Genomic DNA, 18153 nt, shown 5'->3' with positions numbered 1-18153 from the left:
AGAATCATAGAATAGTTAGGGTTGGAAAGGACCTTAAGATCATCTAGTTCCAACCCCCCTGCCATGGGCAGGGGCACCTCACACTAAACCATATCACCCAAGGCCTCTTCCAACCTGGTCTTGAACACCACCAGGGATGGAGCATTCACAGCTTCCCTGGGCAACCTATTCCAGTGCCTCACCACCCTTACAGCAAAGAACTTCCTCCTTATATCCAATCTAAACTTCCCCTGTTTAAGTTTTAACCCGTTACCCCTTGTCCTATCACTACAGTCTCTAATGAAGAGTCCCTCCCCAGCATCCATATAGGCCGCCTTCAGATATTGGAAGGCTGCTATGAGGTCTATTTTCTTCTGTGGTTTTTGTTTTGTTTTTTTTTCTGGGTTGCGGGGGGGGGTATTATTTTTCTCTCCTGAAATTTGCATGACTGTTGATTTTTATTTTTTTTTTTAACATGCCTTTACTATAGATCTTCAGAGTACCCATTCTGCAGCTCTTGACTGATAATTATTGAACTTTCAGGTCCTATGTTACATCTGCTCTATCACCATCTGTTGTCATAGTAAGGATTTGATCAGGTTTATTTTGAAGGAAATTCTCTAGAATTAAGCTTCTATTGTTAGATGTTTATAGAAACACAGGGGGGGCTGAGTTCTTGCTGTTAAATTAAGCAGAATTGCACAATAGGGTGTAAATTGTGCTGTGCTAATTCCCCACGCTGTGTTGTCAGCCATCTATAGCAGTCGGCATGGATTATTACTCCATAGTGTAAACCCTTAAAAGGCTTATGTAGCTTATTAATATTTTATTGAGCTTTCTGTAAAATAAAAGGAATATATATATCTATATATAAATATATGTTTCTTTAGTTGGCGTGTTCACTAAACAGTTTCTTAATTATTTTAGATGCTTCTGAGGCTCTCTCTATTATAAAAAACTATGCTTCCTATAGCCAAAAAAAAAGTATTTTTCTTCTCTTTACACTGTAGACCAGAGTAGCTTTTGAACTTAGGACATAAAAATCTTGGAAGGGCAATACACACCAACGGTTGCTAGAGATTTTAGACTGAGGAAACCATGTTGACTTTTGAGAGGAAGGTCAGAGTGCTTCCTGAAGACAGTGGATTACCTGAGGAGCTAGATGACATTCATGTTGTGAGTCACTGGATGCAGTTATTAGATAGCCATGATTATGTCCTAGAGCTGCATTCCCTGTAGTTCATGAAAGGATGGAAGTAATTTGGACAGCCACTGGAAATTCAGATGATAGAAAAAAGTGATTAGATCAAGTTCTTATTTAAATCTCAAATTATAAGTCTCAAGCTGTGTATCACATAATTTCTACATGTCCAGCAAATTCAGTTTGGCTCAAGTATGGAGTTCATCCTCATTTACATATTATTCTCATATGTCTTCTGGTATTTTTTTCTCATACTAACTCATTAGTATAGGAAGTATTAGTTATCTATTTTTTGTCTCTGTGATATTAATGTCACTACCTGAAAATTGTTTTCTGTCAAGGTATGTTTTGCCTGACCAAATTTAGAGACCACATCCATGTAGATCTGTGGCCAAATTTTAGTCAATACAGGGATGAATGTTCTGTATTCTTCACTAAAGGTTTGAATAGGGCAGATGAATTAGGGGGGGGTCTGAATGCTTTGCTTCTACTGTAGACATGTAAAATTCAGTGAAATGAACAGACATTTCCCGCGAGCAGGTGACTCACACGGGGCGGAGCCTGACGCAGCAGCACCAGCCCTGACTAGTTAAAAACCTTCCCCAGGGAGCGTGAGCGACCAGGAGTGCGACGAGCAGAGCGGGCAAACAGAGCAGGTTGAGAGCGGGCAAACAGAGTGGGTCGAGGCAGTTTGCACAGCAGTTCACGCAGGCAGGCGAGTGGGATGGTGAGCACTCATCGTATGATCAGGGCCTGGCCCGGCAGCTCTGCTCTGGCTGCCCCGGCGGTGGCCAGCGGAGGCACCCAGACAGAGCCGATGAGAGGGGAGGCTGCAGTGCAGAGCTCGGGGTGTAGAGAGGAGAGTGCCTGCCCTGGTCTGGTGAGGGAATGGTGCACGGTGGGCAGGGCTGCACTCGGTGCTCCCTGGTTGAGGTGCTCCTTCAGCAGGTGGCTGAACTGCGGGACGCTGTTAATAGGCTGCGAGTTGTCAGGGAAGCTGAGAGGAAGCAGGAATGCTTGCTCCCAGCCCAAACTGTGCAGGGGCCTCGAGCTTCACCTCTACCTTGTGAAGGAAAGAAAGAGGCCGTTAACCTGGGAAGATGGGAACTAGTGACAAAAAAAAAACAACAAAGAAGGAAAAGGACAACAAAAAGCAAGGGGCTTCCCCCTAAATCCCCTGTCCCCACCCAGAACCGCTTTGCTGTCCTGCAGGGGGCTAATGAGGAAACGCACTCGAGCCAGAAACAGCCGGCTGATGCCCTGGTAAAGGAGATCTCTACTGGTGCTGCTAGGGAAAAGGGGCGGGTTGTAGTAGTAGGGGACTCTACACTGAAAGGGACAGAAGCACTCGTCTGCCAGCCAGACCCCGTCTCAAGGGAGGTGTGTTGCCTACCAGGGGCATGGATCAGGGATGTGGCAGAGAGGCTGCCTGCTCTAGTAAGTCCCACGGGCTATTACCCACTCCTGGTGATACATGTGGGTGCTAGGGCTATAGATAGTAGTAGCCTGGGGAACATGAGGACTAGCAGAGCCCTGGGGGAGGTGGTTAGGGGCTCTGGAGCTCAGGTTGTCTTTTCATCAATTCTCCAGGATACAGGGGAGGACCTAAAAAAAGCTAGGAGGGTTGGTCAGGTTAATAAATGGTTAAAAGGGTGCTGTCATAGTCAGGGGTTTGGGTGTCTTGAACATGGGACCCAAGTTTGTAGGCCAGGTCTAGTGGGGGCTGGTGGAGCTGGTCTGGTAAAGAAGGGAAAGAGCAGTTTTGGTAGGAGGCTTGCCAGACTGGTCAAGAAAGCTTTAAACTAGATGTGTTGGGGGAGGGGGGCATCCTTCCATTCCAACACACCCAGTCAGTTACCAGCACCTATAATAAATTCTCAGAGCAATGTAAAGATATACCAGCTGCTCCAGCCAATGAGCCAGCTTCATTTGGAGCTTGGCTCAGATGCCGCTATACAAATGCCCGTAGCATGGGGAGCAAACAAGAGGAATTAGAGATGTGTGCACCTCTACGGGGGTATGATATAATAGGCATCACACGAACATGGTGGGACGGCTCCTACGACTGGAGTGTTGGAATGGAAGGTTACAGGGTCTTTAGAAAAGACAGGCCCAGCAGGCGGAGAGGGGGAAATGCCCTTTATGTTAGGGATGAGCTGGAGAGTATGGAACTCTGTCTGGGGACAGGTGAGCAGTCCACAGAGAGTTTGTGGGTCAGGATTAAAGGGAATATAGCTATGGGAGACATTACTGTGGGGATCTGTTACAGACCGCCTGATCAAGGAGAACCTGCAGATGAAGCACTCCATAGACAGATAGGAAAAGCCTCACGCTCGCAGGCCCTTGTTCTCATGGGGGACTTCAACCACCCTGACATCTGTTGGAAGGACGGTACGGTCCAGCACAAGCAATCCAGGAGGTTCCTCGATTGTGTGGAAGACAACTTCCTTGTGCAAGTAATAGAGGAGCCGACAAGGAGAGGTGCCATGCTTGACCTCGTGCTCACGGGTCAGGGAAGGGCTCGTTGGAAATGTGACGCCCCAGGGCAGCCTTGGATGCAGCGATCATGAGATTCTCGAATTTGACAGTGAGAAGAGCGTGCAGCAAGCTCACTGCCCTGGACTTCAAAAGAGCAGACTTTGGCCTCTTCAGGAACCTGCTTAGGAAGGTTCCATGGGATACAGCCCTAGAGGGCAGAGGGGCCCAAGACTGTTGGTTGATATTCAAGGATCACCTGCTACAAGCTCAGGAGTGTTGCACCCCATCTAGAAGAAAGTGCAGCAGGAGGGCCAGGAGACCTCCTTGGATGGACAAGGAGCTCCTGAGGAAAATTCAAATGAAAAAAGAGACTTATAATAAGTGGAAGCAAGGACAGGTGGCATGGGAAGAATACAGGGATGTTGTCCAGGAAGCTAGGAACCAGGTTAGGAAAGCTAAGGCCCAGTTAGAATTAAACTTAGCTAGAGGTATTAAAGATAACAGGAAGGGATTCTACAAGTAAAAAACAGACTAGGGAGAATATAGGCCCCCTCAGGAAGCTCTCAGGAGAACTGGCTACACAAGATTTGGAGAAGGCTGAGGTTCTGAATGACTTCTTTGCCTCGGTCTTCACTGCCAAAGGCTCTGACCAAACCAACCAAGTCTTGGAGGGCAGATGCAGGGACTGTGAGAATGAAGACCTTGGGCCCACTGTAGGAGAGGAACTGGTTCGAGACCATCTTAAAAATCTGAACGTGCACAGGTCCATGGGTCCTGATGAGATGCATCCGCGGGTCCTGAAGGAGCTGGTGAATGAAGTTGCTAAGCCGCTGGCCATCATATTTGAGAAATCATGGCAGTCAGGTGAAGTTCCCAATGACTGGAAAAAGGGAAATATAACCCCCATTTTCAAGAAGGGGAAAATGGATGACCCGGGGAATTACAGACCAGTCAGTGTCAGCTCTGTGCCTGGCAAAATCTTGGAGCAGATTCTCCTGGAAGGCATGCTAAGGCACATGAAAATCAACAAGGTGTTTGATGACAGCCAGCATGGCTTCACTAAGGGGAAATCCTGCCTGACCAATTTGGTGGCCTTCTATGATGGGGCTACAGAACTGACGGACAGGGGTAGAGCAGTTGATGTCATCTACCTGGACTTGTGTAGAGCGATCGACACTGTCCCATATGACATCCTTGTCTCTAAATTGGAGAGACATCAATTTGATGGATGGACCACTCCGTGGATAAAGAACTGGCTAGATGGCCACGTGCAAAGAGTTGTGGTCAATGGCTCAACGTCCAGCTGGAGAGCAGTAACGAGCTGCGTCCCTCAGGGATCGGTGTTGGGACCGGTCTTGTTTAACATCTTCATCACTGACATGGACAGTGGGATTGAGCGTGCCCTCAGCAAGTTTGCTGATGGCACCAATCTGTGTGGTTTGGTTGATACCCTGGAGGGAAGGAATGACATCCAGAGGGACCTCTACACGCTTGTGAGGTGGGCTGATGCCAACCTCATGAAGTTTAACCATGCCAAGTGCAAGGTCCTACACCTGGGTCGGAGCAATCCCAGGCACAGCTACAGGTTGGGCAAAGAAGAGATTCAGAGCAGCCCTGTGGAGAAGGACTTGGGGGTGTTGGTTGATGAGAAAATGAACATGGGCAGGCAGTGTGCGCTTGCAGCCCAGAATGCCAACCATATCCTGGGCTACATCAAAAGGAGCATGAGCAGCAGGTCGAAGGAGGTGATCGTGCCCCTCTACTCTGCTCTTGGGAGACCTCACCTGGAGTATTGTGTGCAGTTCTGGTGTGCTCAACATAAAAAGGACATGGAACTGTTGGAACAAGTCCAGAGGAGGGCCACGAGGATGATGAGGGGACTGGAGCACCTCCTGTCTGAAGACAGGCTGAGGAAGTTGGGGCTGTTCAGCCTGGAGAAGAGAAGGCTGTGTGGGGACCTTATAGCAGCCTTCCAGTATCTGAAGGGGGACTATAGGGATGCTGGGGAGGGACTCTTCATTAGAGACTGTAGTGATAGGACAAGGGGTAACGGGTTAAAACCTAGGGGGAGTTTAGATTGGATATAAGGAGGAAATTCTTTCCTGTTAGGGTGGTGAGGCACTGGAATAGGTTGCCCAGGGAGGTTGTGAATGCTCCATCCCTGGCAGTGTCCAAGACCAGGTTGAATGAGGCCTTGGGTGATATGATTTAGCGTAAGGTGTCCCTGCCCACGGCAGGGGGTTGGAACTAGATGATCTTAAGGTCCTTTCCAACCCTAATTATTCTATGATTCTATGATTCTATAACTAAATTTTACTAAGTGGAATACTAAATTGATAAACAGGTAAACAAATGTTACTTATTTTCTCCTTCTGATAGAAGTGTTACTAGGTATTGTACATATTTTAGTGACCTCTCAAGGGTAGATTACAAGCAGGATTTAGGAATCTGTGGGAAAGTGGTGCGATGCCTAGCTGTTACCCATCTGGTTCATGAAGAATGTAGAAACATCATGTTAAGATCCAAAACAGCCAGTGTGTAGTTCTACCTTGTACATCTCACATGGACAAATCTGATAGCTCTTCCCTCTTTGTGGTTTAGGGGTCTGAGTTCAAAGCTCATAATGCTTCCACAAAGACTGTAATAAATTGATAGAATTTTTTGCACTAAATAGCTAGCTAGTAGGATAGATATTTAGACAAGATAAGTAGATAAATACACATACTTTATGAAAGAATATGTTTATGCCTATTTTTGAGTGACAGTCATAGTTTAAATATATTCAACCAGCATGTGGACAGCTTGATCTACTGCTTTCCAGATTAAGGTGCTCTTACCAAACCTTTTGTCTAGCTGTAGGCTTCTCTCAGGTTTTAAATCAGGCTCTTTCTGATCCCGCAGGTCTTGTGTATCTTCCAACAGGAGTTGTATGCCTTGGATTTTATCTTGATAGTTAGATTAGAAGAGGAAAGATGCAAGTTTGACACACAATTTGCAAGTGCTGTAATTGGTAGGTCGCCATAATAAGGGCTTTCCCTTCACGTGCTGCTTTTTGCAACAATGTGATCTTAACATTTTGTCATAAACCTGACCCTGCCTGTCGGCGCGCAGGATTGTTCCAAATTAAACGCCTTCCCCCCGCACCCCAACAGATTTAGACAGAGGAATCATTGTTTCCTGATTTGTCATAAAGCTTTAATATGGACAAAATTTAACAAACACAGATCTTCCCAGAAGCATAATTCTGTATCTGTGATGAGGTTAGACCATGAGAAATCACTCAGTTTAAACTGCAGTTGAAGGTATTGCTTTTGTTACATCATTTTATCCCTGTGTTCTGTTCATATGCATGACATAATTAAATTTGGATCTGATATTTTGCCATTTACCAAAACACTCAAGACATGTCCTGAATAGGACACTTAAAGGGATGCCTGAGATTTGAAAGACAGACTTTGGGGTGGAGTTGTATATTTATGGTGTCTGAGACTGGAAGCATAAATAGCAAATGTTTTTATTTTTTTATTCCAATAGAATAAATTCTTGCATTCTTTTAATGTATGTTATTGTTGGACAGGATTTTTAGCTACTATTCAAACAGACCAACAAAGCAGGAGGACAGGAAATAAATTCCATCATCCTTGTTTAACAATAGGTGCCTTGAATGATACATATGCTCTATATGACTCTGCTCTGACAAGTTCCTGAAAAGTGGTAATAAAGAGAAGAAACAAGAAAAAGAGAAAAATTGAATCACCATGTCCGCAAAATCTATAGGTCATGTTTTTGGTTTGCTTGGTTTGGTTTGGTTTGGTTTGTTTTTTTTTCTTTGCAGTTATACTTAGAAAGATTAGCTATGCGGAAGACTTTGTTCTTTCCTCTAACCTCACCTTAAATCCAGAATCATTAATATCCATGACTTACCAGATAAGCATTTGTTCTGTCTGGCTATTTTGGAATTTTTATTGAAGGCTGAGGCTAGAAATATATATACTGCATCATGCAGTTCTTTATTATAATGTCTCTTTTATTGTATCAAGTGAATGTAAAAGTTCCCAAGAATAACATTAATTAAGTAGATTAGAATGGAGGTGTTCAATAAGCCTATACACACAGCATTCCTTGGGGAATTGTGTCGTCTAAATAAATTAATTGGAATCAATGAACCATGTACTTTAACTGTAGATCTTCCATTGAAGAGGCATATGGGACTCAAAAGGCTGAAAGAAAGTATTTTTAATTACAGTTTACTTGAAGAGGAGCACTGAATAGGTATTTCATTGTTTTCTCATTCAATTGTTTTACATCTGTGCAGGTGATTGGTGCTTCGTATTATACCCTGTGAAAAGGAAAAATATGTAATTTCTCAAAATTCTAGTAACAGTGACTAAACATAATTCTGTGGACCACAGATAAGGATCTTTTCCCTTTCATCACAGTAATAGTCCATGGTACCAATGATACAGTTGCTACCTTAATTTCAGAAAATAGTTGTGAAGAAGGAAAAACAAAACCCAAGAATCACTGGGTTTTAATCACTGAAAATTTCTGAAGAAAATCAGACAATAAAATTAATGGAAAAAAATATTTAAAAAAATGAGTTAACTGCAAATTCAGAAACATCTGCTAGAAAATCATAGTATGAGGACACTTTTTTTTTGTCCTTTTAAACAGTTACATTTCCTGGAAGGAGGCACTGTTTGTGCTCAGTATCTGTTATATCTTGGGTGCATTAGAGAACTTTTGCATTCAGTCTTACTGTTTTGGGAAACAAGTTATTATGTCCATCATCATTTATGACACAGCAGATAGAAATTTGACAGCAGCAAATAGATAAACTATTCTCAGGAGCTGAGAACTTTAACAGTATTTATTTATTAAATAATAAATGTTTTGCTTGTTGGAGTATCTCTCAGTAATGCTAGGTTTAGAACTAGAAAAAACGTCCATATTTACTTACAAAGAATGATTCTGGAAAATGTTACAGGTCTGGAGAGGTCAAAAGGCCTGAAGCAGTATATAGGCAATGCTGTGGCCAGGAACTTCTGACTAAGGTCTAGACAGACATCCAGCTTCTTTCACTAAAACAGGTCTCTCTGCCTGATAGATCTGGTGGTGTGTAAGTGCTGAGTGTCCAGAGTCATTCAATCCAACTGGCATTCTGAGAGTACCCTGAAGTTCATCAGGATTAAGATGCAACAGTACGCAGCTTCTAGCTACTTTCTTTAAATATACTCCCCATGATTTGTTTAAAAACATACTCTTTATGGTACTTGCTTAATAGAAGCAATAGTCATTAGTCACTCCAACATATTGCTCCCACGAGCCTGCCTTCATGGTGGTAGGTGAGATAATATGGCGTCCTCTCCTTCCCCTCCTGTTGAAGCAGACTGCCATTCAAAATCAACCCCAGACAGTGGGAAAGAAGAGTATACAAATAGGATCCAGACCTCTGAGACTATGCAAAAAGGCCTTGAAGAAAAAGATCTCTCTTTGAAAGGAGAGACTTCCAGCTAGGTATTAATTATGAGTTTACATTGATCAGTTGTTTAATAATGCTCCTGTAGGCCGTTATCCGTTCTTCACAGGGCCTTGAACTATTCCATCAGGATCTCTCCCTCAGCCATACAGATGGCACCCACAGCAGATTTTTTATGTTGTCTTATATGTGGGTGAAGGAGCCTGCCTGTCCCTCTGTAGAACCACTAAGTATGTAAGTGGTAATTGTGTTTTCTGAGAGCCCTGAGAAAACCTAAAGAACACTTTAAGCTTGATAATCAGATTGGACAGAAAATAATTGTTTCTCAGTATAAATAGCAAAAGATGTTTTCCAAATATATATAGTACTATATTTGGAGTAGCTATTTCAAATAATAGCTATTTTCATCCATTTATAAGTGTTGCCCTTTAAATGACTAAGAATGGAATCTAAAAATTTGGCCCCCTAATAATTGTCACCCAGAATTATTCCCTAGAATTCTGATATTGTTTTCAGTATTTAAATATAATATTTTAAGTCTAAACAGGCTTTTGTATGCTTACATATATATCTGCACTGCTAATTTTTTGAATATTTCAAACTGAAATCTCACAAAGGTGTAAAAAGATTTTGAAGTCAGATCTTGTGAATTCATTTTTATGAAAAAAGGGATTTCTGACAGATATGTTTACTTTGCTGTGCAAGCAGCAACACCAGAGATTTAAAAGCTAGCTTTAAGCATGCACTATTTGCAGTTTTATTCTGGCTTTGTGAACGCTTTGAAGTGTAAACATCTAATTCTATAGAAATGTAATGCTAATGTTATGCAAACTCAAAGCGTGTGTTGCTAAAATTAATTTCAAACACGTCTAACCTATTACCCATCATCTGTATTTTCTGTATACTTAGTCATTTGGGGTTTTCCCTCTTTTACTGTTTCCTTCCCCTTTGGATAGAGCTCAGTAAGCAGATATTTAGTGGGCTTTCAGGATATGAGCAAAGCCACTACGTGATATGAGCAAAGCCACAGAGACAGACAGATAGCCTAAACTGCAGTAGTCCTATCCAAGATGCTTACCAGTCCTTTCCTGAGAAACAGAAATGGAAATCAAAGCAACATCTGGAATCAGTCATTGAAATCTAATTGAAAACTACTCCTGGGGTGAGTTAAGAATGATAATACAAGTTTCTGTAAGTGCTTCACTCACACTGGTACCTGAGGAGGATAATTATGTCAGTTGTTTGCTTAGTGGCACCATCAAAAGTCTGAAAGACACTGTCTAGTGACTTATAATACTCTGATTTTTTTCCTTCATTCAGCATGTTTCAGTAGTCTAACCTGAGATTACAAAGATGAATGTGTCACACTGTTTATCAGAAAGGAGAAACCATGCCCTCCAGCTCGATTATCTGAAATATTTTTTATTTGACCCATTTATATTTTAGAGCCTAAGAAATATATTACATTTTTACTGTGTACATTTATAAAAGCGGGAAAAAGTCATTAATCAAAAGATAAATCCTAAACACAGTCAAGCTACTAGGCTTTAGAATAGATGATGTTTACTTTCTTGCCACCTGAGTGTTGAGCTTTCTGTATTGCACTTTTATCAGTTTAAACCGTGAAAAACCTCAGAATTTTTATCCTGGATTAAAATTTACAGCCCTCCTTGTGCCTGCTTGTAAATTCAGTAGGTAAAAAATGGACAGGCAGGAATTCAAATATGGCCATATAGCAAAGATTTTATTTTTTTTTTCCCAGTAAAAACCAAACCAAACCAAACCCAATAAACCAGAATCCTACTGGTTGTAGTTACACAACAGCAAAAGGAGTAATGACTGTGATATATAGTTATTTTAGTCAGGATGTGTGTGATACCTGCCCATTATCAAAGAGTTTGCTGAAAGTTGCTCTGTTGAATGCTAAAGAAGGTCTGAAGTTTCTCAGGTAGGCTATAAAATGCCTGTGATGGCAGCAGGACTGAGTGTCCTCAGTGATAAACCTGGTAGCCAAATGAATTTAGTGCATCCTAAGGATGTGCTAAATTGCTCTGAAGGTAAGTTATGTGGCAAGTAGACAATAGAAGTCTCTACAAGGAGAAAGGAGGCTTATTGAAGTGAGGAATGCAGATTGCTCCAGATAATACAAGATGTATTTTTTCATTATCTTGCTACCATACCTATTAACCAGGAAATGTCAACTCAGTCCCATGTAAAATGAACTCATCTCTTGTGCTATTCAGGGGGTTTACCACTGCCTCGCTACTCTAGTTGATGTTTTATTTTTTTTTAACTACCTAGTCAATATTCTGCAAGCCAAGACTAGCATGAGACATGTTTGTACTGTTTCACTACTTAGAGTACTGCATACAGTTCTGGTGTCCCCAACATAAGGACGTGGAGGTCCACTAGGATGATAAGGGGGATAGAGCACCTCCCATACAAAGGCAGGCTAAGAAGGTGTTAAGATTTCTCATAGGATGATGTTGGATGTGATGTAAACTGTAAGGCAGGTTTTTCAAACAGTGTCATTAATGTTGGAGAGTTATCTGCAGAGGTGCAGGCAAGTTTTGTTACACTAAACAACTGTTTTCACTCTGATTATGATATTGTATGCTAAGAAAGCAAGTGTACCCTGTATTTAGTCTTTGATATCAGTTTTCAGTTATCTGAAGCATAAGGAAAAGCTCATCTTCAATAATACTAAGAAGTATTTTCTGTTTTCTCTGGTACTGTTTACTTTAAGACCCAGAAATATTTTCCTTATTTTTGCGTGCCCGTTTAAAAAACAGAACAGGACAAAAACGAATGGAAAACCTATACTTAGCCTTAGTCTGGCAACAAGATGGCAACATGAGTTGTTTTCCAGAGGGAAATTAATCTACATGTGATACAATAAATTTGTAATCTTATATCTCCTATAATAATTTTATAATCTCCACTAATAAGTGAAATGCTTAGATATTGAATAAACTATTACAGGTAGGTGGGTCAAAAATACGAAAATCATCTTTGTCAGTGAAAGCCCTAAAACACATAGGATAGAAAGAGAAAATAAACCAGAGGAAAACAGAGAGAAAACTGTTTTGCAAGCTGGTTTTATACATTCTTTTTTTAAATTTTTCTTATTTCACAGAATCACAGAATGGTTGAGGCAATAAGAAACCTCTGGAGGTCATCTTGCCCAACCCCTCTGGTCAGGCAAGATCACCTAGAGAGGGTTGCGCAGGATAATGTCCATCCATAACTCAAACAAAAATATCGAATTTGTAAATTTTGCAGTTTAGACATAAAAGTGGAAGGGGGTATGTCCCAAAGCTGTTCTTCTGCTATTAATAATTTCATAGCATTGTTTTCTAGAAAATACTGAGCATTACTGATGTTTATTTTTCAGAAAACATAATGAAACAAGTGAGGCTTTAAATTATTTTAAATCTAATCTGAAATATATGTAAAATAACCTTTCATAGCCATTTGTCTTCTGTTTCTCTGAGATTATCATATACTGCCTTATTTTAGCGGAACATGTGAAGATAAAAAACAATTCACAGGAATTAAAAAAACAATATGGAAAGATTACCAGGCTCTTCACCAACCTGAGAGAAGGGATAACAGGCATTTTGATTATCGATACAATACAGAAACATTTTTCCAGCATTCACTCAAAAGTGTGTATGATTAGTTCTGGTGTCGACTTTGAAAAAAACTCTTTTTCAGAATAAAAATGCTAAGCCTTTTATAAACAGAACTGGCTCTGCCAGTGATTACATTACAGTCACACTTTCAGATGGTTTTAGTGTGGTTTTATTATTTCTCTGCTAACAATTGACTAATGAATTTTGAGACTGTAATACAGAGAAAACAATATTAAAACCAGGGTAGAGAGCATTATCTTAGTTTCTCATCCCTCATAATTTTTCCTTTGTGTTGTCTGACATACTCAGTTGCCTTCAGGCTCCATGTTTATCCTGTTGCCCTACAGCTCTGTTTCTCATGAGTATGAATATGCGATTTCCAAGATAAAAAGCTGTCAGTGCATCCGTTTTGATCTTTGATTCACCTCAGTCATTGTCGTGGTTTAAACCCAGTCAGGCAACTCGTTCACCCACTTCCCCTCCTTCTTGCCCTCCCCCTGCTCCCAGAGGGATGGAGAGGAGAATCGAAAAGAATGCAACTCCCATGGGTTAAGAACAGTTTAGTAACTGAGGTATAACACCGATCATTACTGCTACCACAAATAATAATAATGATAAGGGAAATAACAAGGGAAGAGAATACAACACCTCAGCACCAGCTGACTGATAACTCGCCCCACGCCAGCAAACCAAGCACCCACCCATACCTCCTCCAACCCTGCAGACTCCCAGCCCCTCCAGCTAACTCCCAGTTACCTCCTGGGCATGACGTGCTGTGGTATGGAATACCTCTTTGGCTAGCTTGGGTCAGGTGTCCTGCCTCTGCTTCCTCCCAGTTTCCCCTCTTTCCTGGCAGAGCATGAGGCTCACAAAGTCCTTGGCCAAACCAAAACATCATTGTTATCAGCTCTGTTCCCAGGCCAGCGCTGCACCAGCTACCAAGAAGGAGAAAAATGATTGTTACTACTGAACCCAGGACAGTCATTTAATGTCACATACATCTTGCGTTTCATTTTGGGTAAATTTTCTTGTTTTTATCTTACTGTTCTTCCTAAAATATAATAAAATTTGTATAAAAACTTTGGAGAAGCATCTCTGAAAGTCAAGGCTATTAAAATCATTTTTGCAATCTGTGGGACAGATATTAAATATGGGAATTTATGCCAATTTATCTTGCTTGATTGCTATGTCTCTCTACCTACTAAATTAGGAGATTATAAATTTTTGACTGAAGAAAGTGTCCTGTTCATTTATCATTTAGATATAGAATTTTTTTAAATGTACAAGATTAAACTCATAAACTGTAACTTACTGAATCTTTGTTACTGAATCAGCAGCCACTAAGTTAACTAATTTGTGTCACCATTCGAGTTTGCTGCTTCAGGTAAGTTAGAAACCAGGACTGCAAAAAGTATCTTTTAAGTGGAATGCTGTCACAAGTAAAATCTCTTTTCCCCACCACCGCCACCTTTGTGGGTAATGGTCAGCAGCTTATAGGGACTCGTATAAACATTTTTACGATTAAAAACCTAAACTGTTTTTGAAACTTACAAAGGGGCATGTTATGAATAGTTGTGATTCACATTACTTTTAATTCATCATACATATGTGGTTTTAAACATTTCAGATAGAATCTCATGACACATCATATTTTGGGCCACATGTACGACATTAAAATATGTTCCAAAACTCACAAGTTTTGGAAACTTGTGAAATTTCATCTTCACCCACTATTTCAATGCATAATGACACATGAAGTTTGGAAAGTTAAGATCTCTTTCCAAAGAAATAATTTTCATTATGTTGTTCATAGCCAAAGCTTTTTTGGAAGTCAAAATATTTTCCAGTAACTTAAATGTCTCAAGAATGTGGCCTCTATTTTAACTCTTAATTAAATGCTTTTGAGGAGTTTCAAAGCTTCATTATGTAAAAGTCACAATTTTTTTTTTTTTTTTTTTTAATTTCATGTGTTCAGTGTGTTCAGATAAACTGAGACCACTTTAGGAACCAGTAAGTAAAACACTTATCAAGTATTTGTTCAGTTTTACACTGTTTTCCAGAATCTGTTTTAATCCACACATGCAAATATGCACATGTACTCAAACAACTTTGTAGGTGTTCCTAATTAAATCATACAGCTTTTGCTTAACAGTTCACCTGTATGTTTAATAGTAGGTATTTAGCCTGAAGAAGTGCTTTTTTGTTAATAAAGTCTTGGTATAGCAGGTTGTCTGAAAAATCAATCTAATTTCTTCTCATGATCTACAGAGACAAGGGAAAAATACCTAAAGGAGCAATTGCCTTAAATTTTGTGGCTGCTTTAATATTAAAGCAATCAAATTTGAAATATCAATGCATCTGCAGGGCATGACTGACTTGTAGGAGTCATAGGAGATGCAGAAATGAGAAATGTGAAAAAGAAAAATGCTAACTGAAAACAGATTGCATACAGTGCTACAGTGATATTAAACAATATTAGGCAAGATGATATGTTACTGTGTATCTGATTTTAATGAAACAGATCGAGATTGAACCAAATCTATTCAGTTTAATTAACTTAAAAGCATAAATGTCTCAATTCCTAGAAAGTAGAGATCATTCATTCTCTTTCAGTTACAGAAAGAGAAATGTGCCAAACTTTTGTACATTTCTTTTATACTCATTTTACTCTTCTGCATAGCCCCTTTCAGTCATGAAGTTCTACAGATTCCTACCAAGTCAGAGTGATGAGGATCCATGCTTGTCCTATACTGAATAACATACGAAACCACAGAAAAAGAGAACCCGAATAAATGTTAAATTGAAATAATTTAAAACTTCTCTTACTGTACCAGTCAGTTGGTTTAGGTTTTTTGTTGTTGGGCTTGTTTTGTTTTTTTTGTTTGTTTGTTTGTTTGTTTTTTGTTGTTTTGGTGGGTTTTTTTTTTTGATGACTCTCTCTTCAGGAATGAATGAGGTTCAAAGAAAGTGGCTTTTTAGTTGTTGCATGACAATATACTGTTGAGTACTCTGCTTGATTCTTGAGTATTGTACAGATCTGTCTTCTTTCTGAGTTTTATACACTTGTTTAGTCACCAAACAAGCAGATATTTAAACACTTGTTATTGATTGGACCTGAGACTATATTAAAGTGTTAGTGTTTCCTTTTGGCAAAATAATTAAAGGTTGAGGTTTCTGTATAAGTGTTAGACGAATGAACCTTCTCCCTGTCTCTGTTTATAGACCATAAAATATCTCATAAACTGTAATGGAGTGTAGTAGTTCATACGTGGGGATTTGAAAAAGCCATTAGTTGTTAGAATTGTTACAATGTGTGTCGCAATAGATCTAACAGAAAAAACAAAACCAAAAATTAAAAACAAAAAAAAAACCACAAACAAAATAAAAACATTTTTCCATGAAAACCTGTTGATGAAAATTGTTTCCCTAACAGTAATAAAATAAACTTGTGTAAAGCACTTTTTAAAAAGTATGTAGCATACAAAATCTCAAAGGCTAAAACATGCAGTACAAAAATTCATTTTAGGTACATTTATACCATTTAGGTACCCTTATACCATTTATACCAACTTACTAACTCATTGACTGTTAATATGGTTATAGTTATTATTTCCAAAACTTCTTTCCTTATATATTCATTACTGACTTTTAGAGACAGAGAACACCCTATGCCTAGTTGATTTAGACATCAGTTTCACAAAGAGATTTAAAAATAAATTTATTCCATTAACAGCACTGCATGAAATAGGGGTTGATTTATTTTCCATAAGTAGTGTACCATTGCACACTGGAAATTTTACTTTATTACTAATGACATGAGTATAAATCAGAAGTTGCATGATGCGTCTACTCCCTGTTCAGATGTTCTCGAGAATTTGGCTTAGTGGTGACTCATACCGTTTCTCTTTAAGGATTTGATTTTAAATTACTCCAACTTAATAGATGGATAGGTAGGGAATTAAATCCTTAAATGGGTTTGAGTAAGTTCTAGTTCATGCATCTCTGTCAGATAACCTTCAAATAGTGGGAAAAGTCAACAGCAGTCTGGTTATTTCTTAGCTGTAGATGAAGCCTGTTCAAAATAGTGTCTGGAAACAGTCTTAATTTGCTATTCCTAAGGAAGGAGGTTGAAAATGCCTATACAGGGGTTTTTCGGAAGGGAAAAAATAAAGCTTGTCGTTTTTTGGAAATAAAATTTGTCAGGTAACATTGTTTAATACATAATTGTGAATTTGTATGTGGAGACTGTGTCTACATAGCAGTGTAACAACAGCTACTTAATTTTGTATTCCTGCCTAGTGGTTCCTTACACTTCACTTGCACAGAATTCCTCTGACATAATCTGGCAGCAAATATGCAGAATTATTTCGGGGAGATTTTAATAATGTAATAGACCTTTAACATCCCTTGAGTATGTGGTTTGGCATTTTTATTGTTGCTAGTACAATAAATATTTGTTCTGATGTTTTTGGATTGTCATAACAGGAATCCTTTATACAAGTATGTGATTGTAAGCAAACTGCCAGTACACCAAATTTTGTCAGTAGTTCTAGATTAGTAGCTATGTAAAATTCGACGGACATCAGCTTACTTTTGTGGAATGTTTGCAATTCATTTGAAGAAAATGTCTGAGACATTTGTCAACACTATTGATTTTTCTGTCAGATAGTCTACATGGGCTGGACGGAAGAACGGGAACAAGACTCCCTTCAGGATCGAATGTACACACCAAAGTTCCTAGCACTGCGGGGATCTTCCCTGTATAAATTTATAGCACCTCCAGTAAGTATATTTCGCGTGCTTAGTGGGAATAAGTTTTATTAAGTAAAATAATTTCATGTAATATATGCAAGGCTTTCACAATGAAAACCACTCATTGAGCTAACAAGATTGCAACTTACAGCACTGAAAAGTTCCAGGGTATGTGGTATAGAAGTGACAGAAAACATCTGTTTATCAGATGATTGGGCATCTAGCAAGAATTTCTTTTCCCCCAGTTACCTAAGAACTTAGAAAAATACAACAGATATCTACTTGTGCTAAAAAGGGGCTTTTCATTTTCCTTCAGCAGGCAGAGCAGTCCTGAAGTAAGATGGTTAGATTTAAATTGAACTATCATTCTAGTCAAACTTCTGAGATTTGGGGAAATATCAAAGCTTTTTTCATCTGTGGAAATGACAATATCTCTGTATTCAGATTTCATCTGGAATGTTACTTTTATGCTGCTTGGAAGCATCAAAAAGAAGGTAGGGAATCAAATGAAATTGTTTAGATTAAATATATTAATTGGAATCTGACTGGCAACACTGGGCAAAATTTTAGCTTATATTTTGTCTTATACTGAGCATTTACTTTCACTGTTTATGGTACATAACCACAGT

The 18153-nt window shown here is 39.5% G+C and overlaps 1 protein-coding gene across 7 annotated transcripts in view; it reads left to right on the top strand.

The window, feature by feature from the left end:
- Positions 1-18153, top strand: part of SNTG1 (syntrophin gamma 1) — a 324574-nt gene that overhangs the window by 257356 nt on the left and 49065 nt on the right. For all 7 annotated transcript variants that reach the window (XM_062633423.1, XM_062633421.1, XM_062633420.1 and 4 more), the window contains one exon: positions 17438-17554. In XM_062633423.1, coding sequence (XP_062489407.1) covers positions 17438-17554 — 117 coding nt within the window. The remainder of the gene's footprint in view (positions 1-17437; positions 17555-18153) is intronic.

Source organism: Pezoporus occidentalis, unplaced genomic scaffold, assembly GCF_034315485.1.
Source record: "Pezoporus occidentalis ecotype Australia unplaced genomic scaffold, CSIRO_AGI_Poc_V1 ctg4, whole genome shotgun sequence".
In the NCBI taxonomy this organism is placed as follows: domain Eukaryota; kingdom Metazoa; phylum Chordata; class Aves; order Psittaciformes; family Psittacidae; genus Pezoporus; species Pezoporus occidentalis.
This window is presented reverse-complemented; position numbering and strand designations above follow the sequence as displayed.